The sequence below is a fragment of the Salvia miltiorrhiza genome, chromosome 7 (assembly GCF_028751815.1).
Source record: "Salvia miltiorrhiza cultivar Shanhuang (shh) chromosome 7, IMPLAD_Smil_shh, whole genome shotgun sequence".
Lineage (NCBI taxonomy): Eukaryota > Viridiplantae > Streptophyta > Magnoliopsida > Lamiales > Lamiaceae > Salvia > Salvia miltiorrhiza.
This window is the reverse complement of record NC_080393.1, coordinates 43,149,474-43,175,997: the sequence shown is the minus strand read 5'-3', so window position 1 is coordinate 43,175,997 and position 26,524 is coordinate 43,149,474. Positions and strand designations below refer to the sequence as shown.

General features: G+C 37.3%; 3 protein-coding genes across 5 annotated transcripts; 2 read left to right on the top strand and 1 right to left on the bottom strand.

The window, feature by feature from the left end:
* Positions 1-5,284: 5,284 nt before the first annotated feature.
* Positions 5,285-8,077, bottom strand: LOC130993100 (uncharacterized). The gene is made up of 2 exons (XM_057917827.1): positions 7,715-8,077; positions 5,285-5,739 (listed from the first exon to the last, which is right to left on the bottom strand). Exons 1-2 carry the CDS (start codon positions 7,913-7,915, stop codon positions 5,506-5,508), a joined length of 435 nt encoding a protein of 144 aa, XP_057773810.1. The 5' UTR covers positions 7,916-8,077; the 3' UTR covers positions 5,285-5,505.
* A 3,726-nt stretch (positions 8,078-11,803) lies between these two features.
* Positions 11,804-15,408, top strand: LOC130995672 (probable methyltransferase PMT17). Of its 3 annotated transcripts, XM_057921045.1 has the most exons (7): positions 11,804-11,957; positions 12,164-12,272; positions 12,548-13,276; positions 13,353-13,563; positions 13,885-14,161; positions 14,235-14,678; positions 15,000-15,408. In XM_057921045.1, exons 3-7 carry the CDS (start codon positions 12,593-12,595, stop codon positions 15,226-15,228), a joined length of 1,845 nt encoding a protein of 614 aa, XP_057777028.1. In that variant the 5' UTR covers positions 11,804-11,957; positions 12,164-12,272; positions 12,548-12,592; the 3' UTR covers positions 15,229-15,408. The 3 variants fall into 3 exon arrangements, with proteins under 3 accessions (XP_057777028.1, XP_057777029.1, XP_057777027.1); XM_057921046.1 differs by lacking the exon at positions 12,164-12,272 and having other exon boundaries at positions 11,811-11,957; XM_057921044.1 differs by lacking the exon at positions 11,804-11,957 and having other exon boundaries at positions 11,987-12,272.
* A 4,178-nt stretch (positions 15,409-19,586) lies between these two features.
* On the top strand, positions 19,587-21,951 carry LOC130995674 (uncharacterized). The gene is made up of 3 exons (XM_057921047.1): positions 19,587-19,737; positions 20,327-20,682; positions 21,267-21,951. The coding sequence occupies exons 1-3, from the start codon at positions 19,719-19,721 to the stop codon at positions 21,840-21,842; spliced, it is 951 nt and encodes a 316-aa protein (XP_057777030.1). The 5' UTR covers positions 19,587-19,718; the 3' UTR covers positions 21,843-21,951.
* The last annotated feature ends 4,573 nt before the right edge of the window (positions 21,952-26,524 follow it).

Below are 26,524 nucleotides of genomic sequence, written 5' to 3'. Positions count from 1 at the left end.
TTAACTTTGCAGGGATGTTCATCAAAAACCTTGCAGAGCATAGGAAAATCTTCAGTCCACTACTGAAGAAAGATGTTCCATTCATATGGAAGGAGGAGCATCGTGCGGGTATGGAAAAGCTAAAAGAGATTTGCAAAAATCTCCCAAAGCTTTCAATACCACAAGACGAGGACGAACTAGTCCTATACACCGACGCAAGTGATTTTTGGTGGGCAGCAGTCCTATACACCGACGCAAGTGATTTTTGGTGGGCAGCAGTGCTCACAAAAATTACCCCTTATGGAGAGGAACCATGCAGATACTGTAGTGGTCTCTTCTCCGATAGTGAGGCTGTGCAATGGCACATCAACGAGAAGGAGTTCTATGCAGTCAGAAAGGCGTTCAAAAAATGGCCGCTATTTTTACTTGCAGAGAAATTCATTTTGGAAGTCGATAACACTAACGTTAAGGCTTTCTTAACTAAGAAAATTGAATCTAAACCTGAAAAGGCTAGATTACTTAGATGACAAGCTGAATGTCAATATTATGATTTTGAGATTGTCATTCTGAAATCTGATGATAATATTCTTGCAGATTTCCTAACAAGATATTGAGCCAACTGAGGTTGACGCCATCATTTTAAACCAGAGGCAACTCCAGGATAACATGGAGATGCTACAACAAGAATGGTAAGAGTGTGTACTCCATGCCAAACAAGCTGGAAGGATACAGTTGGCTGATGAAGCCAAAGTGTCTGACCGCATACAAGAGTGTCTTAAGAAGGTGATAAATCTTCATGAGGAAATCCACAAGCCGCTCTTGCGCGGGATCAGGGCTCCCCTGATCGAAGCAGGCATTTTCGTACCAGCCAGATTACCGGTAGCAGCGGATTCAAGTACCCCTAACACAAGTTTTGGGGCTAAGGTGTCAAAACCGGAACCTCAAGAAAAAGATATTACTAAGGCTTCACCGCCCGAACCAATATGTCAACCCTCCACCTCTGGGGTAAAAGAGGGAGAGATTGATCTTAAGCCACTGACGGGCAAATCTAAGATTGATACTAACACTATTGAAATATCTCCTACTTGGCATATGTACCAGTCTAGATGGGAGAAACTCAATATCAGAACATTAATCCAGGACATAGCCGGGTTGATGTTGGAGGAAAATATCCTCGTGTCTGGATGACCACCGGAGCCAATCCTCAGGAGGTCAAGGAGTGGTATGAATTTGGGGCACTAGCCTCAGTTTATACTATATCGCCAGCCTTCGGCGAAATCAAGGGTCTACCAAGGTGGATCCAAGAGACCGTTTATGATGCTTGGTCGAACAACCTGTCCCTTAATAGGGAAGACGTTTTGGAACTGTATTTTCTCAGTGCAGCACCAGAACCAGCAGGAAAGGGTAACCATGAAGCTTTTTATTTCATTAAGCTTCGGAGACCCGATACAGTGGCCTTAAACCGGATTAAGGTACCAGATCATCAAGTCTCTATTGTCGCCACTTTCCCGGAGGATCAAATCTCCACAAGGCGTGCATGGGGATTATGGGTCTGTCTCACGGAGATGGACAAAGTCAAGTATAGGTTCAAGTTCTCTCATAATTCAGGACTTGGATCGTTCTTGTTGAATACCATGACATGAACCACCACCGAATTTGCCGAAAAGGCCTTTGAAGAAAAAAGGCTAACACTTTGGCAAAATAAGATCGCGGGGAGCAAGGAGACTCGTCGCAAGTTCTGTAATATGGCTCACTTGAGTCATTGGAGCGAGCATATCGGCGCGGAATGTCCAACGCAGAAGGAACCGGAGTTCGGAAAGGGTTTCCTCCCGAAACCTGACCGAAGGAGATTCCAGTCTGATGAACATAAGGAGCACAAAACTCCACGTGGATGAGCACCTCGGGCACAAAAAAAGTAAGATGCCCGACAGAGAAAAGGGAGTCATGTGACTCACAACAAGAATCCCACTCACCAAAAAGAAAACGACAAAAGTGAGTAGGTCATCATACAGGAGGACAACTCACCAAAGTAGACGACAGAGGTGAGTGGAGGATAGAAGAAGCAAGGCCCCTTTCACCGCATTATCAGTTAAATAATGGAGTAAGGGACCACGGATACAAGTGAAAGCACAGCTGGTGTTGGCAATTATTACCGACAAAAGAAGGTGGCAGTCACCATCCAAGTTAGCTGGCCACAAGGAAAAGAATCTGAGGCCAACTACTAAGCCATTATAGAGGGGATCAAACCTCTATATAAACCAAGCTTGGGGGGAGGAAGAGATCATTGGGAAAATACACAACACTTTCACACACCACATCCACTCTCTAAAATTTATCTTTGTAATTTTAAATTTCTATTTTCAAAGTTTTTTAGTTCTAGTTTTAAGTTTCTTTTTATTTTATGTATACAGTATCAGCTACCAATGAGTAGCTAGACAAGTTTGTCTCCTCCCTTAGGGAGATATTATGAAATAAATTAAATATTTTATAATTCATCTTTAAACGCTTTGTTTTGCTCAAACTTTCCGGTTTAGTAGAATTTTTTTTTATTCTCCAACAAAATATTATACGTCGAAACTTAGTGAAGGAGGAGGGTTGCAACCATCCCTTGCGAGCGCGTGGTTGGACGGAGCCTTGGGGGCAGACGGTCCGTAAAAAGCAACGAGTACTAAATCCTGAAAAAGACCATTTGACGAAAGGTATAATGTTGGTTTATGTTTAGATTAATTTTGAATTGTTACGGAAGCATGTTGGGCCATATTATATTAATTGCATGATTTTATAATTATAGAAAATGGAAAAGGATTTTTCTGTCTAAATTGAAATTTGTGTGGGGTTTTTTGTGTTTATCAATATTATAAGGGGTCAATTTGATATTTCATGAATATGGGGATTGAGAGTGTCTACATGTCCTCATCTTAACCTATGATTAAACTCAGTGTAGAATATACTCAACCAGTCTGGACTCGTCAATTAATTGACTACATTGCGTTTGACTTCTTTAAAGGTGTGCTTTGTAAAAAATTGATAAGATGTTACTCACGCTCTTAAAACAATTATTCGAATTATCGAGTTCATTTAAATTGCAACCTATATTATTAATTTATTTTGTTATGAAGTATTATTGACGTATAGCTACATCAATTTTGAACCAATTTTATTTTTAGCACAAACTTAAAAAAATATCAAAAAAAATACATTAATTTATTGATCGGAGTATTTTAAAATGAATTTTATTTTCCGTCAAATTAAAACCGAATTAGCGATTCAGTGACATAAATGAATTCACGTGGAATCTACATGGATAAAAGAGAGAAACACCTCTCGAAGACCAAGAAAATATCTCGTTTTGGGTGATTCACATTCATCAATTTTCAACTAAATTTTACATCTAGCACACATCCTCCATCATATTTTGCACTTTTAGTTGTTCTTCACGTTCAGTGGTGGAGCCAAGAATTTTGTTTGGGGCTGAACTTTTACCGGGTTCGGAGCGGTAGCCTCTGTTTTTTTTTTTTTTCGACCGCCCCCGGATTTTCTTTTAGGCATTTTGTATATTTTAGACATTTTTTTATATCAAAATACAAGTATAAGAGTAATAATAAAGAACAATATTTTTATAGATTATATAATTTCAATACATTACAAATTTTTTGGGGGCATTTTGTACATTTTAGTCATTTTTTTATTAAAAGACAAGCATAATAATAATAATAATAATAATAATAATAATAATAATAATAATAATAATAATAATAATAATAATAACGAACAACATTTTCATGGATTATATAATTTCAATACATTCCAAACTAGTTTCAATACATTACAAATTTGGGGGGGGGGGGGACATTTCCGTACATTTTAGACATTTTTTATTAAAAGACAAGCACAATAATAATAATAATGAACAACATTTTCATAAATTATGAAGTATTATTTTAAATAACGCAATTAACCTTAAATTAAATCTATATGAGAGAATATAACAAGAAAATCAATTTTTTGTAAAACAAGACTCTTTTATAATTAGGAATAGATACATATATATATATATATATATATATATATATATTAAAATTATAAATAAATAAAAAAAACTCAAAATTTAGGGGGCTTCAGCCCCCCCCCCCCCCCCCTCGATCTGCCCCTGCCCCTGTTCACGACTCTCTTTCAATTTGATGTGTTTGTAGAAAAAGATATTTAATATCTATGAACCCTAATTTTTTAATCAACGGTCATGTCTCATGATTCTGCCCAATTTGAACTGGTAAATATTTATCTTTGAAAAAACGATGACGTTAAGATGATGTGTCCACTATGTTGTTTTTGTAAACGTACGATTTGTCCACATCAGTTTCAATTTGGATGAAAATTGAATTCATGTTAAATAAATTGATGTATTTATTTTTACAATTTTTAAAGTTCGTGTTAAAAACTAAAATTAATCCCAAGTTAGTGTATTTATACGTCAATAACCTACTATGAATGTGTGTATTTATATGTATATTCACATTTGAAAGTGATTTAAGATAATCAATGTTGGTAAACTACAATAATTTAAGTATTGGAATACAAATTTGAAATTTAGTTTTTCGACTCTCGCGAACACGCTCGTTTAGGCGCGAGCTTGAAAATGTTCATGAGCCTCTTGAGTCGAGCACTGTCAGGCTCCAATTCGAATTGAAAAATTTGTCGAGCTCGGGTCGTTTTCAACAATGGACTTTCGAATAAGCTTTTTTAAGTCAATATTCGAATAATTTAATTAGTTTATTTTTCGAGTCCTATTTAATTAGGACTTTAGGAGGGATGTATCCGAATGTACGAAGTGCGCCTCAAAATCTTGCCTAGGTATTGCATGTTAAATATTTTGTCGAACGCGACAAACTATTTCAAACTCAAGTTGAAGATCTAAATCATTTATTGCACTTGAACAGCTTAATGTAAATAATTGCAGTCGCGAAGAAAGAAAGATTTAAAATGACAAAAATATCTAGAAGTCATATCAATGATTAGTTATTGTTTTTTTAAAAAAACCAATGATTAGTTATTGTTATCGTAAGTCTTGATATCACAAGCACTAAAATTATCACTTACCATTGTAGAGGTGATCTTTAATTCTTTATACATTTAAAGAGAAGTTACTCTTAAATAGATATCATTTTGCCCCAAAATATTAGTATAAGCTAATCAACAGAAGCTTTCATAGACTTAAAATTTTTGAACTTGTTCTATCATGTAAGTTTTCAAACTCAATCCTATATACTATCGATCAAAACAAAAACCTCCTTACAAAACATTCTTCTTTTCTTTTGGGGGAGAAGGGCGGTAGTATATTGTCTTTGCTTATAGAACAAAATAGTAGCAAATTTATGTTCCAAACAAATCAAAGAGCATGTCACATGGAACTACAACACATCCATACCTTGAATGGGAAATTGTTTGAGCTCAACTACACTGACATTTTCACTAAAGGCCCAAAAAGAGGAGAGGAAAATAACAAAAATCGCGCGGCACACGCACCCATTATCGTGCTCGTTTTCTATCAGACTTTGCAGGTTTCTGAGTTTTTGGCTTCACTTCTGGTTCTGGGGAGTCGATCACCTGGTCCGTCTGAGATGCATCTAGATATGTGGTGACCAGAAATTTCTTGTTAGATCCAACTTGGTTACAGATTTGTTTGAGCATACTCCTACCCCTCATCCACTTTAGCATAATCTTCATGTGTGTTTTGCTGTTTAGTCCACTGATACCAGCTTCCTGCATAATCCATTAAGATGACTTATATGCAAATTATATGCCACTTTATTTTTATATAAGTAAATGTTATTAATAAATAAGGCATGATTCAAAGCAGAAGGCATTTCATGCATGATTCATAGCAGCCAAAGTATGCAATGTTGTATCTATATCAGGCAAAAGACATCAAAGTATTTCATGTCGACCTGGCATAATTTGCTCTAGTTTTGTTATGTGGACAACACCTTTTTCCTACGATTTCTGGGAGGTGGGTCAGGGAAAGAGAGGATAGATCAATAGCCAAATGTACACAGACATTTTAATTTAAACATTAGTAATCAATTGATTATCTCAAAATCAGTTAATGAGTTGAGAAAAAACACATCTACCAATAGAGATATACAACTGCAAAAATATATACTTTACATGCTAGCAAAGCCAAAAAAGGATGGTACTCCAGTTACAGATCAACAGCTTATGTAAGAGTGAGCCATTGGTTATTTTAGTACAAGCACTGACTTTCAACGATTCCAACTCATTTAAAAGTTGCAAATATAGATGATAGGAAACAGTAGCATAATTACTTGTGCATGGAACAATAATGAAGTTGAGAACAGCAACTTAACCAATATCAATGTCAAGACAGGTACCTCGAGACATCTTTAGGTATGACCTTTCGAAATTACTTTCTTTACCAATAATTACTGAGATGTAAAGAGGAAAAGTATTTTATTTGTTAAGAGTGTACTATGTTATTTGAAAGGAAAGCAGCACAAGACTATTGCTCGACAAGCTACACCTAATGGCTACTAATTCAATTTAGCGCATATACATCACTGTAAGAATTGGGCTGCCAGTGGTCTTCAATGATAATCATGGCGATTTACTAGGAGAATATTTAAGTGAGTGACCATAGAAAGTGATCTTTGATGATGATGACAATGATCTGGAGCGCATTAATTTAAACCATCCAGTTACTTTAGGTTGACAAAATTATGAAAATAACGTCTTTACTGCAATCTCATGTACTTGATGACAAAGAGCCTCTGGTTAAGGCATATTTAGATTGACTTCATCATAGTTCTAGAAAATTTCAAAAGATGGGAGAAAAAACTTTAGATGAGAGATTTTGCTATAACATGGTCAACTCTTAATTAGAAAACCAGGACTGCCAAATGCTGTAAAAACAATTTTTCATATGGGAAGGAGCTCATACTGTAAACAGCTAAGTCAAACATCATACTAAAAGTCTAAAAAATGTATGCGTTAACGGAAGAAATAATGAAAATAGCCTCAATTAGTAATTGAGGAGAATTCTACGCAACAAGTTATCAGCACCCTTATTTTATAGCATCCCATCATTACCTACGATACAGGACTCACCATGAGAGAGGGCAAAATAATGGAAGAGTAGAAATTTCTTGACTGATTTAAGCTTTAGAATCTAGAAATTTCGTTTAACAACACAAAATGGATTAAACAGGCTCAAGAGAAACTAGAACTTAGGCTTTCTTCCAGAAATGCAACTTAACGAAAAAAACTTATTCCAATTCAGCTGAATCTTTTACTTCATTCAGTGATAGTTGAAGCAGAAGGTCAAACTAAAAGCCTGCAGGGTGGGGACGTAAAATCATCTGATATGCAGAACCCTAAAGTTTCTATGGAAAATAGAGAATCCTTGTGAAATGTTTCATTCATTACCCAAAAGCAAGATCAGCGGCAAATGTGGTTAAGACTCCGGAGTTGCATCACTGGTTTGAGGAAATAATAGGACATTGGGTCTATATTCAATTATTTCAATCTGCAAAAATCCACAATTATTAGGATATCGATCCAGAACCATTTTTATTTTGGGCGGCAAATAGAAGCTAGATTTCGATCTTCATCCTAGCTCCATACTCTATAATGCTACAGCGATCAACAAATTAACGATTTATAAAAAATTTCCATTAATCAGGATGCAATCAAATTGAAAAGCAGGAAAAAAACAGCAGACCTTGACGTGATTCCACGCGTTTCCGATGGTGAGAGGGCCATTGGCCTTGATGACGTCGTAGAGACCTTCGGCAATGTAGGCGGCCTCCGGAAATGGAACTCTAGGGTTTATCTTCCTCAAATTGGGGGCGCGCTTCCGCGAGCTCGTGGAGAAATACCTCATCGCAGTCTTCATCACCGAATTTCCGTTGCCGTTCCACATCCTTAATCAGTCTTCCAAATCAACAACTGCTGAATTGCTGATGCTACTCTATCTCTCTCTCCCTCTACAATGAAATTAAAAACCCTGCTTAAATCTTGAGTGGAAACGTTGTGTGGGAGTATTTAATTTGCAACAATGTTCAAGTTTAAGCCATTTGTAGGGATGTCAATCTAGCCCGAAACTCGTTGGCTGACTCGATTAACCCGCCATCAAAGAGAGTTAGGGTTGAATATTTTTAACCCGAGAAAAGTTACAACCTGATTAGCCCGTAACCGAATAGCCCAACACCTGATAGAGTCGACCCGATTAATCCGATGGACTAACCCAAAACCCGAGTACTTAACATAAAATATTTAGATATAAAAATAAAAAATAATAAAATATTATAAAGTCTCATCATTTCACTTTTCTGTATTTTTGAGATGTTTTGGTTCTATGAGTTCAAACTATTGTTAGATATTTTATTATTCTTTCTTTAATAAAATTGAACATTTTATTGTTACCAACTTATTTTATACGTTATGTAATCTTGATATTTTTTACAATATCTCATATTTTTGCATTTAATGCTTGCTATATAATTTATATCTTTGATTTCTATGTATATTTTATACATTATACATTAGATCAGTAAAAATAACAAAATACAAATGATTATTTTATTTTTACGCCTTTAAGCCGATTAGCCCGATGGGCAAGCCCGAAACCCGAACGTTTAGGGTTAGGGTTGAAGATTTATAACCCGAAAAAATTCTCAACCCGATTAGCTCGCACCCGATTAACCCGAAACCCGATAGGGCTGGCCCGAAACCCGATGGGTTGACCCGATTGACATCTCTACCCATTCGGCATTTCAATTATGTGGGCCCATTTTTCCCGTTTTTTCATACTATACGAGTTTTTGCCATCATTATTATAAGTAGGTCCTCGCTATTTAAGAGCACCTTCTTTACGGTGGGAGAGCCTCCACTCGGGCTCTTAAATTTTTATTTGTTTGATCTTTATTTTTAAGTTGTCCTTGGTATCGTATCCTTGCGATGCACGATATATTTCATTCGTTCCATTATTCTTAGCTCTTTTTTCATTTTGAGATGTCACATGTAACTTGGTTTGTTTCTTTTTTTTTATGTATAATTAGGGAGCAATTAAAAATGTAATTAACCCTGCTATATAAACCTAAAATATAACCTAATTGTTCCCTACTAGTGCAATAAGGGATATACCTTTCTTACTAATGGGTTCAGCCCTGTCTCAAATGGCTCTTATATTTTTTCTAATATTTGTGCTTAAGAGTTCTTGTAGCACAGGGTAAGTAGATTTGGAAAAGATTTGAACCAATATGGTACACAACGTAATGTAAAAAGGGTAACCATTAATCAAGGATGATTCAGATACTTCGCTGAACTTTATCAATAGGAAATAGCATGATCGGGAAAAGTTATATCTCGTCATTTGGAAAAATTATGATTCACGTGATCTTTATTTACATTATGAAATTATAATGTTATCTTGGAAGCTGCACAACTTCTGTATATGTGCTGGGATTGAAAATACGAATTAAACTTTCTTATTTGATACTTTTACAAGTTTTCAACACTATAATATATTTATTGGGTCTCTCAAATGATATATTTGTGTCAATAGTCCATATATCACTAGAGGGGGAAGGGTTTAATGGAGTTCCGGGTCAAATAGAAAAGTGTCTTGACTTTTAGGGAAACAGCAATGTCATGTCCTTAATATTTCCAAGTATTGCTTATCATAATCTCTGCAGGGACGTACTTATGACATGTTTGGCCTGGTCATGCACAACTTAATTAAGTCCATTAATATTACTTTCTTTGTCTCACGAATCTTGAGTCATTTCTTTATATGACAAAAAAATTCTCTTTTATTCACCTTTTCACTTTTTCACCTACCACACTTAAAACACTAAATACTAGTATTTTCTTAATTCTCGTGTCAAAAAGAATTGACTCAAGATTCGAGGGACGGAAGGAGTAATTCATTCCATTAAATAATTATTATTGAATTACTCGTCTTGATCCATATTACGAACATGACTCCTTTTCATTTAAATATTTTCCGTGTTTAAAATATCGCATGTCCATGAATTAATTTAAGTTTGCTAAAAACTTAATTAATTAACTTATTATCTAAAAGTGTAATTGCTCTAGCATAATTATTGCACTTGGAATAAATTTCAAGTGAAAGTTTTTAGTACAATAAATCTTATTAGCACCTCAAGGGAACATCATGAACTCAGATGCATCAAGATACAATTTTATATAATAATATATCAACACTTTTCGAGATTAAATTACCACTGTCCAAAATATCGAAAATATTGAATTACGAAAAATCTTCACCCATGATAAATCAAAGCATTGCATAATAAAATCTTGCATGCATAATATTATTAAAATAAGTTAAAAAATACTCCCTCCATCCGCCAAAAGTGAGGCACAATTACGATATCGGGTGTCCGCAAAGAGTGTACCACTTTTCTTTTAATGAAATGGTCCCACCATCCACTTTAATCTTTTAACCTTACAAACACTTTTTATTTACAAAAAAATCCACCCCAAATTCAATCTCAACCACACATCTCATAAAGTGGTGGGACTCTTTCTCCACTACATCAAAAATTCAAAATCATTACCAATTTTATTAAATCTCGTGCCCAACTAAAGTGCCCCACTTTTGGCGGATGGAGGGAGTAATAATTTTTTAGATCTCATTCTAAATTCAATCACAAGTATCTAGAATTAGATAAGACAAACTAAATTCACAACTTAGATACTCTGATCCTTACAAACATATTGCTCAAATCCCAAATATATTAAGAGTATGAACCTTGTTTTATTCTACTCAAGATTATCCATATGATATTCTGTGGTCGCCAACCACCACATGGTCTATAACATAGATTACTTGACTATTTGTAGTAACAAATATTAAATAGCAAACCATGTGACAAATTAATAGTTTTTCAAACACAGAAAAATAAGGTATTTCAGTATACAAGCAGCTCTAAAAGATGCATTGTAGTATACAAATCCTAACACAAAGTTCAATACGGTGCTTCCAATGTGTACTAAAATATAGAATTAATAGATATAGATTATTACAATATTTGTTACATGTCTCAATAAAAATTCAAACCTCACTATTTATTTAAAAATATTTTATTTAGCCAAATTAAATTGAAGAAGATATTTTTTAAAATAGTGTTAATTGCATATAAATACACGAAGCATACCCAATTTCAATTTTTAATCAACAAAATTTATTGGGTAAAAAGACACATGAATTTTTAAAATTTTAAAATTCAATCCCAATTAAATTTTTAGTCACACATAATTAGTTTTCGATTTTCATGTAGGATTAAGTCTGGCCGAAACTCTAATACGGGCCGCATTCCAAAAAATAAATAAGTTTATGTATATTTTTTTTATCATAAAAATAGTGTTCGTTAAAAATCAAAATTTAAATATATTTCGTATATTTATGGAAATTAGCCTTTTGTTTTCTTATGTTAGTGGCTACTTTTTATCTGTCATATCTTAAAGTGGCTATTTTATTAATTTAGTCTAAAGACACATTTATTTATAAATTGACTATGAAATGTAAATCAATAATATTAGATAGTAGGCTACATATTTAGTAGGAAAGGGAGTAATGCGTTGGAAAATTTAATTAAACCCATAGGTTAGTCCATGCATCTCCTAACAGAATAAATAAGATCCAATCTAAAAAAAAATCGTGTTAAAAAGAAAAAAAGAGAAACATTGAAAAATGTTTTTGAGATGGAAGTGGGAGACCCGGAATCAAAGGGGTTAAACAGTTTGACTAGAAAACAACATAGGGTAGGGAGATGATTTAGGAATTTGTGTCGGGAAACAATGTCCCACATTACCTCTAAACTTAACCATTAATCCTCTCATTCATTACTTGTTTTCTTTTCTTTTTTAATTTTTCTGCTTGTTTTGTTGATGGATGATGTTGGTTTGCGGCTGGGAGACCCCCTTTTGCTTACTGGGTATGTCTTATTTATTTTCTTAGTAGTTGGAAAACACACACACACGCACACTGTGAGAGCGATGGATATTAATATCTCCTCACAGGCCAGGCACACACACACACACTGTCACTTCTTGCTTCTACTTTCTCTTTTTCTTTCTCTTTCTGGGAAATCTCCTTTTCCTTATTTTTTTTTGTTTTTCTTTCTTTATTATTCTGATACAGAGGCATGGGAGGTTATGTTTTTTTAGCAGAGGAAAATGCTGTGAATTTAAGCTGTTAGTATATCTTTTTTTGCTCGTGTTCCAGAATCTTTTCTGAAAGTGAGGAAACGGTATGTCTATTTCAGATCCATTTAAGGTTGGAGGAAAGAAAACCATGTCTTATGTGTTTCATTTATTAGAATGTTATTTAAACTATATATATTAGAGCCTCTTTGTTGAACAAGAAGAATATGTCTCTTTTCCTTAGATGCAGATGATGTGAGGCGAGGATAGTATTTTCGACACTCCTCAATTTTACAAATGTTTATATGCATGAATATTATGGTCTCATGAGTTGATTTCCGTTCCCTAAAGTAAAATTAAAAAGGTTAATTTGTGTTTGCAGTTGGATAGGTGCAGTAAAACATAAACATTGAAGCATTGGTTAGAGATGGGGAAGGAGTATAATGGATCCCCAAAGCCTCATCAGCTCAACATGAGGAGGAAACGTGTGACTTACATCATTGGTGTGAGTTGTCTGTGTGTGATCTCTTATGCTCTAGGAGCTTGGCAAGGCCGAAGCGTAGCCCCATCGGGGCAGATGTCGTCGAGGGTCGGGTGCGACGACAGCCCGAGCGACAAGGGCCCGTCGTCAGAATCCCCGATGGTCTCGGACAGTCTTGATTTCGAGAGCCACCACCAGCTGGTGATGAACATCTCGTCCTCGCAGGCGGAGGCCTTCCCCGCCTGCGAGGCCAAGTACATGGAGTACACCCCCTGCAATGACCGGCAGAGGGGGCGGCAGTTCGACCGGGACATGCTCAAGTACAGGGAGAGGCATTGCCCCACTAAGGAGGAGCTCCTCCGCTGCCTCATCCCGGCCCCGCCCCACTACAAGGTGCCTTTCAAGTGGCCTCAGAGCAGGGACTACGCTTGGATCGCCAACATCCCTCACAAGGAGCTGAGCATCGAGAAGGCGAACCAGAACTGGATCCAAGTGGAGGGGGATCGCTTCAGGTTCCCCGGGGGAGGCACCATGTTCCCCCGGGGAGCTGATGCCTACATTGACGACATTGCCGCCCTCATCCCCCTCAAGGACGGGTCCATCAGAACCGCCCTTGATACGGGCTGCGGGGTAACCAAACTCGCCTTATTCCAACAACATCATCATCGATATCTCATTTTCTTTGATTTTAGGATTCGCGTTTCAGGTTGCTAGTTGGGGTGCCTACCTGCTCAAGAGGGATATAATCGCCATGTCTTTTGCTCCCAGAGACACGCACGAGGCGCAGGTGTGGTTTGCACTGGAACGAGGCGTCCCGGCAATGATTGGCGTTCTTGGCTCGCAGAGGCTTCCGTATCCGGCCAGAGCTTTCGACATGGCTCACTGTTCCCGCTGCTTGATCCCGTGGTTCAAATATGGTAAAAATGAGTATGAAACTTTCAAGTATATATATAGATGAGTTATACTGAGAATGCTGTGTTTGAATAATTGCATAAACCAGTATATAGTGTTGTGTAAGCTGCAGTATAATACTGCATAAATTTTTTACATGAATTCGAATCTTGGAGGAAGCGAAAATTTTATTTAATTAATTAAATTTCGTTATGCAATCATTATAAGCAGCTTATGCAAATTATAAGCATTTTATACAACATATGTACTGGCTTATGCAATCATTCTCCATTCTCACCATATTTGTCCATTCTCATTTGATCTCATCGTGCCCTGTTGGGGTGTAGATGGATTATATCTGATGGAAGTCGATAGGGTCCTGAGGCCCGGCGGCTACTGGATCCTCTCCGGGCCTCCCATCAACTGGAAGAAATACTGGAGAGGTTGGGAGAGAACTCAAGAAGATTTGAAGCAAGAGCAAGACTCCATTGAAGACGTGGCCACGCAGCTCTGCTGGAAGAAAGTAGTGGAGAAGGGCGATCTTGCTATTTGGCAGAAACCGTTCAACCACAATAAGTGTCGTGATCGCAACATTTGCAGCTCCGCCAGCCCCGACGCAGCTTGGTAAATGCTCAATCTATGCCTGATCACAATTTTGCTACATATTTGTAAAATGATTTGATGGTGTATGAATAAGGTACAAGGACATGGAAGCTTGCGTGACGCCGCTGCCGGAGGAAGTCCCGCTGAAGAAGTGGCCCGAGCGCGCATTCTCCGTGCCGCCGAGGATCAGCAGCGGGTCGGTGGCGGGCGTGACAGCCAAGGCGTTGGAGGAGGACAACAAGCTGTGGAAGGAGCGCGTGGCCTACTACAAGCGCCTCGTGAGCCAGCTGTCGCAGGGATTGTACCGGAACGTGATGGACATGAATGCCAACCTCGGTGGGTTCGCGGCGGCCGTGATGAAGTACCCGGTGTGGGTCATGAACGTGGTCCCCACCATCTCAGAGCCCGACACGCTGGGCGTTATCTACGAGCGGGGGTTCATCGGCACGTACCAGGACTGGTGCGAGGCGTTCTCCACTTATCCCAGGACTTATGATCTCATCCATGCCGGGGGCGTCTTTAGCGCCTATCAGGACAGGTAACTTCCTCTCTCTTTCTTTTTTTTATTTTAAGTCCATGTTTGGTTGGATGTTTTTTATGGTTGGAAAGGGATTCAATTAATTGAATCAATTACTTATTGTTTGATTTGGCAAATGAGTTAACCATTACTCCTCAAAATGGAGGCGAAACAAAAGAAAGAGAATCTCTTACTACTGATTCATTTTCATTTCCATGGTTAAACCAAACGCTCATAATAGTAATAATTAATGTTACAATTCCACTACTTTATTTAATTCTATTTCATTTTCATTCCTCAACTTGAACCAAACGAGCACTAATTCTACTTGAAATATTGAAGGTGCGATATAAGCAACATTCTGCTGGAGATGGATCGGATCCTGCGGCCAGAAGGCACGGTGATCTTCAGAGACGTGGTGGAGGTGTTGGTGAAGGTGAAGAGCATCGCCGATGGAATGAGATGGCACAGCAAGATTGTGGATCATGAAACCGGACCCTTTAATACAGAGAAAATTCTTGTTGCCACAAAGACTTATTGGACTGCTGATTCCAAACAAAAGGGGCTATGATTTGAGAGAAGGAAAAAAGAAAATCTTTTTTTCTTTTTTCTTTTTCTGTAGTGGAAATGCCATAGAAGTTGAGGCGGTGGTTATGAAGTTGTGCTTGATTTCTTGAATTCAATAATTCCTGTAGTGAGAAGTTTTGGCAGTTAGCTATATTTTTGGACTAAAGATTTTCTTGCTGTTTTACTTCTCGTTTGCAACTTACCAATCATATACGAAGCAGTCTTTAGAAAAGAAGTAACGTATTTGTTTTAAAAAAGCTATCACATAACGAGCCATTTTCTGTACTTGCTGTTCTTGCTGAGTTTTACCGATTTCCGGTGTTTAGTCAAGACAGCAAAGCTCCGGTTTTCGCCCCTGACAAAAAACTTTCCCTGGGGTTGGGACTCTTTGGACAGAACTCGTTGCTTCGATTCATAGGCAAACCCAAGATAGTCTTAGATCTAATAGTATTCAATCTATTGATGCTACACTTGTGGGACCTTTTATCCACTCATAATACACTTAATTCACATCTAGGTAAAATATGAGTAATCAATGACCAAGCACTTGTAATGATACTCCTTGCACAAGCACGAATATATGTAGATAGTACTTCCTCCGTCCACGAAAAAATATCCTAATTTGTCATTTTGGCATGTCCTAATCTATTTTTAGCAATAACTTGTGGGACTCTTTCTTCACTCACTAACTTAATTAACTTTTTCCACTTTTCTTAATTTGTTGGCCTCTTTATCCACTTACTAAATACATAACACAAATTTTTTTAAAACTCTCTTAGGACATCTTTTCGTGGACTGATGGAGTAATAAAAAAAGCGGTAAATACACAAACAACTTGGCTACCTAGTTCGGTGTAAAAAAACCTACATTTGGGGGCCACACCCAAGTGAAACTTTTCACTACCTCAAAATAAGCTACAAATGACTTACACAAAAACCAACTCTTATGCCAAAGAAACTTCCTAAATCTCTACCAACAGTGAAAGCTAGCAATGCATGCACCATGCACTTGCTTAAATGTGAAGACCGATACTCATCACCCAACCCCAAAAATAAAACATAGAAACTCTTAAAAGTTTCAAACTAAAACAAAATACAATTCAACTAGGAACATAATAGAAAACCTATCTTCCACAAGCACGAAGAATGCAAATGACACAACCACGAAAACAATACTCAAAAACCCGCAACAACATCTTGAGTCTTCAACACAATATATACTTACGGTTGTTTGGACAAACCCTAGATATATTTCTGTAAAGCACAGGCGGAATATTTTCAAGGTTGGAAATATTCCAAACGAACATTTTAAATAAAGGAAAAAGTATCTGATAAACAAGCACCCACATGCCAAAGATCTTGCATGGATCTTAGACCTAGATCTTTACCATAAACGCGACTACACACAAGAAAAGTTTTCAACTGAAGAAACATGAAACACCGAAATACTCGTATTGTCACTCTAGATACTGAGATAACCTACCGAGAGTTGTCCACTAAGGGTGCGTTCTCTTTGGTTGTAAAATTATCATGAGAAAATGATGGAAATGAAAAGGTCGGAAAATTTTATCATTTCCACTCTTGTTATCTCACGTTCTCTTTGATGGAAATTTTTTTTATCATATACTTCATTTATCCTATACACATGTTTTCTTTGTGGGAAAATGATGGATAAATTGTTAAATGACAATAATACCCTTATTATTGACTTACTTATTTTGTGCCATATTTTCAATTTTATTTTATGCCATACTTCATTTTTTTTTTCTCGCCACCTCCACCCCCACCCCCCCCCCAATATTTTTTTTTCTCGCCACCTCCACCCCACCCCACTACCCCACGCCCCCACCCACCCCCTCCCCACCACCCCCCATCCCCCAATTTTTTTTTTATTTTTTCTCGCCACCTCCACCCACCCCCTCCCTACCACCCCCCTCCCCCAACCCCCAATTTTTTTTTTTTATTTTTCTCGCCATCTCCACCCACCTTCCCCTACCCCACGCCCCTCCCCACCCACCCACCAACCATTTTTTTTTAAAAAAAATTTTCTCGCCACTTCCACCCACCCCTTCCTACCCCACGCCCCCACCCACACCCCCAAAAAAAAATTTAATTTTTCTCGCCACCTCCACCGATCCCCCCTACCCCATGCCCCCACCCACCCCCTCCCCCCACCCCCCACCCCCAATTTTTTTTGTTTTTTAATTTTTCTCGCCACCTCCACCCACCCACCCTCCCCCCCTACCCGACACCCCCACCCACACCCTCTCCCCTAAAAAAAATGTTTGTTTAATTTTTCTCGCCACCTCCACCCCACCCCTTTACCCCACGCCCCCACCCACCCTCCCCCCACCCCCCACCCTCACCAATTTTTTTTTTCTCGCCACCCCCTACCCTGACGCCCCCACCCCCCGCCCACCCTCCTAACCCCAATTTTTTTTTAATTTTTCTCGCCACTCCTACTCCAATCCAACTTTTTTTGGGGGGTGGGGGGGAGGGTGAGTAAGGGCGGGGTGCAGGTGGCGAGAAAAATTAAAAAAAAAATGGAAAAAAGGGGAAGGGGTGGGGGGCGTGGGGTAGGGAGGATGGGTGGAGGTGGCGAGAAAATTTTAATTTTTTTTTGGGGGGGGGGGGGGGGGGGGGGGGGGGGGGGGGCGTGGGGTAGGGAGGGGTGAGTGGAGGTGGCGAAAAAAATTTAAAAAAAAAAATTTGGCTGGTCGGGGGGGAGGGTGGGTGGGGGCGTGAGGTAGGGGGGCGAGGGTGGGTGGAGATGATGAGAAATTTTTTAAAAAAAAAAATTTGGGGAGTTGGGGGTGGTGGGGAGGGGGTGGGTGGGGGCGTGGGGTAGTGGGGTGGCCGGGTGGGGTGGAGGTGGTGAGAAAAATTAAATTTTATTTTTGGGGGGTGGGGGGGATGGTGGGGAGGGGGTGGGTGGGGGCGTGGGGTACGGGAGGGTGGGTGGAGGTGGCGAGAAAAATTAAAAAAAAAAAATTTTTGGGGGTTGGGGGGGGGGTATGGTAGGGGGGTGGGTGGGGCATGGGGTAGGGCAGGGTGGGTGGAGGTGGCGATAATTTTTTTTTGGGGTTGGGGGGGTGGTGGGTGGGGTAGGGGGTGGGTGGAGTTGGCGAGAAAAATTAAAAAAAAAAAATTGGGGGGTGGGGGGTGGTGTGGAGGGGGTGGGTGGGGGCGTGGGGTAGGGGAGGGTGAGTGGAGGTGGCGAGAAAAACTTAAAAAAAAAATTGGGGGGGGGGGGGGGGGGCTTGGGGAGGGGATGGGTGGGGGGCGTTGGGGTAGGGGAGGGTGGGTGGAGGTGGCGAGAAAAATTTAATTTTTTTTTGGGTTGGGGGGGGTGGGTAGGGGCGTGGGGTGGGGGGTTGGATGGGGTGGGGATTAAAATTAAAAAAAAAAATTAATGGTTTCGATCCGAATAAGACTCACTTACTGACATTTTTAGTGTTAAGGGCAAAATTGAAAGATCAAAAAAAATATATATCATGGGAAAATTTTATCACACCTGCAGGTCATGATAATATTATCATAATTTGGGATGAAAATATGAGAAAAGGGGCTGCCCGGGAAAATTTTCCCTCCTGCCCGGAGAAAATTTGCTAACAAAGAGAACACATGAAAATGATGGAAAATGAGGGAAATTATTTGTTTTCCATCATTTTCTCACAAAGAGAACGCAACCTAAATGACAATTCAAATGTAAAAACACATGCACTTACAATCTTTCCCTTTGTCACTTATGTAGACAAAACAATCGCATATCGTCATTAACCAAGGTTTGCGAAGAAATATGCTAAGGCATTTCAATAGACAGTGTTCCCCCTTAAACTGAAAACGCTAGCTTCAATAACGACTCCACCTTAAGCTAACAGGTGGGAGTAAACAACAACACCAAGGAACATATGCGATTAACTCAATAGTTGAGCACCCGGTAAACACCAAAAGAAGCTGAAAAAAAAAAAAAAAAAAAAAAAAAAACTAAAAGAACCAAAGCCCATGGGTAGTCATAGCCAACTACCTACTTTTTCGGCTGGTTACATATACTACGCGGTAGCCAATTTAGGCACTGTTTGCTAAGTTTGCAAGATTACACGAGATTATTTTTTTCTGGAAGGCCCATTATTATTAATGCTTGATTATTAATCTGAAAATATGTTTGCTAGCTAGTTGATTAGGTTCACTCCAACGAAAAATAGGTTTGATATCCCCTGCAACAATATAGAAATAAAACACAGAATTACTTTCATACCCTCTATTAAATTCAGAAAACACACTCCCTACCCTTCTAATAAACCCTGCTTGAAGTCCACGAAATCAGATTTTAAAAAACCACCATCTCTGATTTTTTGGGAGCCATTTTTTCGCACTAAAAACTGGAAACATTTGGCGACTTTGAAAGAAAAACGTCTCTGCCATCTACGTCGTCCGTTGTCGATCACCGGCAGCTACCGATCGGAGTTTGTGATTCACCGTGGTTGCTTTCCAAATGTCTTCGAATATCCAAGGTAAAATACTTGGCGATTGCTTCAAAATTTCGTCTATCGGAACTTGCTCATACACTTTCGATTTTGTTGTGAGATTATGTAGAAAAGGAATAACATTCGTTCGTTCTTGCTGGTATAACAATAGTTGTTGTTTTTCTTGTTGCAATTTCACAAATGCGATGCAAAAACCACGTAAAAAACAAAAGATACGAACTTGATTCGGACATTCAAAATTGAAAATTGGAAGAATATTATGCTGTTGTTAAACTGTTCGATAAAATTCCTAAGAGAAATGACTAAATTACGCATTCATTTCTTAAGCTCAATAAGTCCAATATGGGTTTACAATTTTAATTCAAAAACCCACTGCCCTGCATGCTTTTGGCTAGACGATTACTTGAAGAATTGTGAGTAGGGTTTATAAAAATCCTGATATAATTTTAATTTTGCTGTGATATTGTGTAAGGTGTATTCTTCAATTTTGCTGGACGATTTTGCTGTGATATTGTGATGTAAATTCTATGAACTTGAAGGTTATATTTGATTGGCTGTGGACGATTTTGCATTTATAGGCACCATTTTGAACAAGCATTTTGTTGTATTTGGTTAGGACTTGAGTCAGGTACCAGCGATACGAGTCGCTCCCAGGCAAATAAAACCCAACAGACTCGCCGATCATGGTCTACGAAGGAAGAGCTTGTGTTGTTGTTTGCTTTGAAGGAATTAGTAGCACAAGGATGGAAGTCGGACAATGGGTTCCGGGCTGGGTTTCTCGGTAAACTTGAGGATGCCTTGAAGAAGGAGTTTCCGGGCACCGATCTGAAAGCTACACCACATATCAAGATTGGATCTTGGAAAAAATTCTACAATTCGTTGGTTTCCATGTTGGACAAAAGTGGGATAGGCAATTTAAATGGGGATTATATGATCGATTGTAGCAACGATCAGTGGGAGCATATCGTTAATGTAAGTGCTGCGATTAAACTCATTTGAAATATCTAAGCTTGTTGGGGTGATTATGTAATTCGCAAGTTTTCTTATGGGTCTCAAAGAGAAGCATTTGGTTGTTGAGCTGATTGTTACCGTTGGTATTAGGGCTGATCTAAGCCATTGAATGAGTCTTTTAGCTCAAGTCAGTTTTGGTTAGCAAAAACAACAGTAACAAAATAGAGAGCAGTTACATTGATTCATCACTAGCGATTTCTTCCAATTTTGTGAAGCAATTTTGTTTTCAAGTGGAAAAAGAAGGAGAGGCTAGAAAGTGTTCTTGATTGAGGGGTGTTCTTGATCTTGTAGAGTGTTGTAATCTTCCTTGATTCATAGTAATAATATCTTCGACTCACTTCCCGTGGATGTACGATAAGCAATTATCGAACCATGTAACCTTGCTGTGTGTTGTACTTTGAGTTCTTACTCTTCATTCTTGCTGCTGCGTTTTCATATTCTGATCTTCATTGTGTTGGTGGATTGAAATCGGTTGTGTAAATCGATTTTGGATCTTCAAAGTTGTTGTGTGTATGTAAATAACCACTGTTTGAATTGTTTTGTAGTGCGATCCGGGGGCGCGCGGGATGCGTAAGAAGAGTTGGCCTCTCTTTGAGGATTGGAAAGAGATATTTGGCAAACATCGCGCGAATGGAAAAACGGCACAGGACTTGATGGACGCCATCAACGACATGACATCTCGTGACAATCTTGCACGAGATGTAATTTCTAAAGAGAACGGACAAAATGTACAAGTCGAAGATGAGATTGACATTGATGTTGCCGAGAATAGTGTATGTCAAAGTGAAAATGTTAGTGAAAGGCCACGATCATCGCGTAAGAAGCGCAAACAAGATGAATCTATAGAAAGATTGTTAGATGCGCTCGTTCAGCTTGGGCGAAACACGGACAAGCGGCTTGAACACATCGGTACTAGGACTGGATACGAGTTTGATCTTAGCAAGGCCCGTACCGAAGTCTATGAAACATTAAGCGCGATCCCTGGACTTTCAAAGAGGGATAAATTCGAAGTATGCGAGACATTGACTGAGAAAGTGGAGAGACTCGAGCTGTTTATGGGTCTCCCAAAAGAAGCTAGAATGGACTATTTGCTTTATGTTCTCGACACTCGCGGGCACTAGAATCTGACTGCCGGAAGATTATTTCATCGCTTTTTTCTTATTTAGGATTTGGAATGCATCTAGGCATTATGCCAATTCATGAGCTTTTAATTATTTGTTGAACTGTTGCATATTTCCAATTTTCTTTGTTGGCTATTTTGCTAAGTACTATTCCACATGGAAGACAATTTATTTGAAAGGATTGGCTCCCATAAGTTCTAGTTTTATTTGAAAGGTTTGGCTCTCATTTTTTACCCATGATGAATTGTGTTATTCTAAGTATGGTCGTTGGATGTTAATCACTGATATTGTTGCCACTGAAATATATAAAAATATGTTTGAAGTCAGTTAAGTAGTTTTCTGGTTGTTGCATTTGCATGTTGAAGAGTTTGGGATTTCTTTTTATTGCAATTTTGGATCTTGATCCCAACTATCATTTTTTGCTTTTGTAAATTCTCTTTGCCCTTAAAATTGAGATTATGGACTGATTTGATGCATAAGTTTTTTTGTTGCGTGTTGATTGACATGCATATAGTTGATCATCTTAATCATGCTAGAGTTGATCTCAATCCCGTTTCGTGAAAAATCATGCAGTACATATATCTTTTTAATTTATTTATTTTTATTTGTTGGAGCAGATGGAATAGCTGGAACTTTTTTGCCTGTTAATGAAATTGTTATCAAGGAAACAGGTACTACTTTCTCTTGCTGCAGTTTTGTGTAATGCTATGTTGAGAATATTGGTGGTAGTGTAATGTTTGTTCTATGACAATTTATCTGAAGCTAGTTTCTGTGAGAAGAATAAGTATCACAACTCGTTTTAAAGTTCAGTAGCCAAAAGATATCTTTTATTCGAGGGAACATAGGGTTTTTTCATACTGCGAGTTCAGATCTCATTTGGATATAGTTTGGCAAATTTATCAAGTATAACTTGTCAGAACCGTGAATATAGCTATAGATGAAAAAGAAATGAGTAGATGAAAAAAAATAGAGCTGTTGGAAAATATTTTCACACCACTACCCAATTATAATATTATCCAACATTGGAGAAAAAATGAGTGAAAATAAGCTGCCCGAGAAAATATGAAAATTTTCTATCATAGTAAACATGTGAAAATGGTGGAAAATGGTGAAAAAATATCTTTTCTCTTCTTTCCCATCAAAGTAAATTTTCTATCATAGTAAAATGGTGGAAAATGGAAAATGGTGAAAAAATATTTTCTCAGATTAGAACAGTGTCCGAAGTGAAGAAGCTTTTAAAAAAAATATTAAGTACATCTCCTTATGCTATTAATTAGTTTCTTGAGGAGGTTTAAGGTGTCACGAAAAAGTTGTAAGGTTTAAGATGTGTTTAGTTTCTATTATTCTACCATTAGAACATTAATGAGGTCATTAATGTTTTAATGCTCATATGTTGATTTCAACTCACATGTTGCATAACTCCTATGTGAAATAAATTATTTTAATTATCACAATTATTATTACTATGTGAAATAAATTATTTTAATGTATTTCATAATGGAGCACATGTGAGAGCCTTAATTCATTTATAACAAATGACTTTAGTGTTTGCTTAAAAATAAGGGTTTAGTTACAAATTTTTTATACATAAACATAAATTCGTTGTATAGTTAATTCATTTATTGAAGTTGTTTTTTTATTTTATTTTATTAAAATGTAAGTTTTTATTTTTTAATATTTTGCTCTATGTAAACACAAAAGACAAGTTGGTGGAGTGTATATTTTTTTTTTTTAGAAATTAGAATGAATTTGCATGACATCAAATATGTTAGTCAAACAAAAACAAATCCATTTTCTCTCTTTAAATGTTCCGTTGAAACAACCTTGCAAAGTTTATCATGAAGTTTGTTAAAACAAACATAGAGATTTATGGGAACTACACCATAAATCTCTTCCGTCCAGATTTATAGCTACTTTAGATTCTATTTGTAGCTATAAATATAGTGGTACAAAGGCATCATGTTATGCATTTCACACAACTATTCCATTATCATTTCTTTTCTTCTATACTACTCCAAATGACATTCAACATTCCACCACAATCCGATTTTTTTTATAAAGAAAAATGGAATGCGACAATGGATACCTTTTTTTTAAGTTTCATCATAAAGCAATTCAACACGGGCAACACATCTGCAACGACGATTCCAGCACATGCAATTAATTTGGTGAGAGAGTCAATCAATGATGCTTTCTCGTGCAACCTAAGTTGGAATGAAGTTTACGAGCGATTTATTCATATGGAGAATCGTTTTCGTACCTTCAACGAGGTTGTTGCCACTCCGGGGACCCAGTGGGATACTCGTGAGAACTGCATCATTGCAGTTGATGCAGTATGGGAGCGAATATTTGAGGTAATTTGAACAACTATATATTGCTATAATTTTATTTGTCTTTTGATCATTTAATTATGAGAGTATGTTTTGTTTTTTATCATCATTATGTAACAAATGCAGAAAAATGAACTAGCAAAAGCATATTTTTATGTTACGGAGCCGGAATTTAACAATCTGGCGCAATTGTTTGGTCCGGAGGATATAAAAGTTGAGCACTCGAATACACTTATTATTATTTCTGATTCAGATGAAGAGGACAACACATCTCGGCTTCCAAATACAAGAGGAACGACACATCGTACATGTTATCACGATGATGAGCATGCTATAGATATGGAGTCAACAAATAACAAAGGGCCATTACGAAATGCATCCGTAAAAAAGAATAAGTATCCTCATGACGCCTTCGAAAGGTGGTTCTTCTTGTGCATAATCAAGCCCAATTAAATGGTTGAAGAACTCATTCTCTTAGTTTTGATTTGAAAAGGTGCTACGTGCATTGTGTTGCTTTAAGAGAATGAGTTCTTCAACCATTTAATTGGGCTTGATGATGCACAAGAATAGCCACCTTTCGAAGGCGTCAGCAGCTTTATGAGGATACTTATTCTTTTTTACGGATGCATTTCGTAATGGCCCTTTGTTATTTGTTGACTCCATATCTATAGCATGCTCATCATCGTGATAACATGTACGATGTGTCGTTCCTCTTGTATTTGGAAGCCGAGATGTGTTGTCCTCTTCATCTGAATCAGAAATAATAATAAGTGTATTCGAGTGCTCAACTTTTATATCCTTCGGACCAAACAACTGCGCCAGATTGTTAAATTCCGGCTCCGTAACATAAAAATATGCTTTTGCTAGTTCATTTTTCTGCATTTGTTACATAATGATGATAAAAAACAAAACATACTCTCATAATTAAATGATCAAAAGACAAATAAAATTATAGCAATATATAGTTGTTCAAATTACCTCAAATATTCGCTCCCATACTGCATCAACTGCAATGATGCAGTTCTCACGAGTATCCCACTGGGTCCCCGGAGTGGCAACAACCTCGTTGAAGGTACGAAAATGATTCTCCATATGAATAAATCGCTCGTAAACTTCATTCCAACTTAGGTTGCACGAGAAAGCATCATTGATTGACTCTCTCGCCAAATTAATTGCATGTGCTGGAATCGTCGTTGCAGATGTGTTGCCCGTGTTGAATTGCTTTATGATGAAACTTAAAAATAAGGTATCCATTGTCGCATTCCATTTTTCTTTATAAAAAAAATCGGATTGTGGTGGAATGTTGAATGTCATTTGGAGTAGTATAGAAGAAAAGAAATGATAATGGAATAGTTGTGTGAAATGCATAACATGATGCCTTTGTACCACTATATTTATAGCTACAAATAGAATCTAAAGTAGCTATAAATCTGGACGGAAGAGATTTATGGTGTAGTTCCCATAAATCTCTATGTTTGTTTTAATAAACTTCATGATAAACTTTGCAAGGTTGTTTCAACGGAACATTTAAAGAGAGAAAATGGATTTGTTTTTGTTTGACTAACATATTTGATGTCATGCAAATTTATTCTAATTTCTAAAAAAAAAAATATACACTCCACCAACTTGTCTTTTGTGTTTACATAGAGCAAAATATTAAAAAATAAAAACTTACATTTTAATAAAATAAAATAAAAAAACAACTTCAATAAATGAATTAACTATACAACGAATTTATGTTTATGTATAAAAAATTTGTAACTAAACCCTTATTTTTAAGCAAACACTAAAGTCATTTGTTATAAATGAATTAAGGCTCTCACATGTGCTCCATTATGAAATACATTAAAATAATTTATTTCACATAGTAATAATAATTGTGATAATTAAAATAATTTATTTCACATAGGAGTTCTGCAACATGTGAGTTGAAATCAACATATGAGCATTAAAACATTAATGACCTCATTAATGTTCTAATGGTAGAATAATAGAAACTAAACACATCTTAAACCTTACAACTTTTTCGTGACACCTTAAACCTCCTCAAGAAACTAATTAATAGCATAAGGAGATGTACTTAATATTTTTTTTAAAAGCTTCTTCACTACGGACACTGTTCTAATCTGAGAAAATATTTTTTCACCATTTTCCATTTTCCACCATTTTACTATGATAGAAAATTTACTTTGATGGGAAAGAAGAGAAAAGATATTTTTTCACCATTTTCCACCATTTTCACATGTTTACTATGATAGAAAATTTTCATATTTTCTCGGGCAGCTCCTTTTCACTCATTTTTTTTCCAATGTTGGATAATATTATAACTGGGTAGTGGCGTGAAAATATTTT

What these genes read in the sequence shown, in the direction of transcription:
- LOC130993100 (XM_057917827.1), bottom strand. Translation starts at nt 7,915, where the DNA reads ATGTGGAACGGCAACGGAAATTCGGTGATGAAGACTGCGATGAGGTAT. An exon ending in ACGCGTGGAATCACGTCAAG is followed by an intron (nt 5,740 to 7,714) that starts GTCTGCTGTTTT and finishes TGGATTATGCAG; the next exon opens with GAAGCTGGTATCAGTGGACT.
- LOC130995672 (XM_057921045.1), top strand. Translation starts at nt 12,593, where the DNA reads ATGGGGAAGGAGTATAATGGATCCCCAAAGCCTCATCAGCTCAACATG. An exon ending in CCCTTGATACGGGCTGCGGG is followed by an intron (nt 13,277 to 13,352) that starts GTAACCAAACTC and finishes TTCGCGTTTCAG; the next exon opens with GTTGCTAGTTGGGGTGCCTA. An exon ending in GCCAGCCCCGACGCAGCTTG is followed by an intron (nt 14,162 to 14,234) that starts GTAAATGCTCAA and finishes TGTATGAATAAG; the next exon opens with GTACAAGGACATGGAAGCTT.
- LOC130995674 (XM_057921047.1), top strand. An exon ending in AGTGGGAGCATATCGTTAAT is followed by an intron (nt 20,683 to 21,266) that starts GTAAGTGCTGCG and finishes ATTGTTTTGTAG; the next exon opens with TGCGATCCGGGGGCGCGCGG.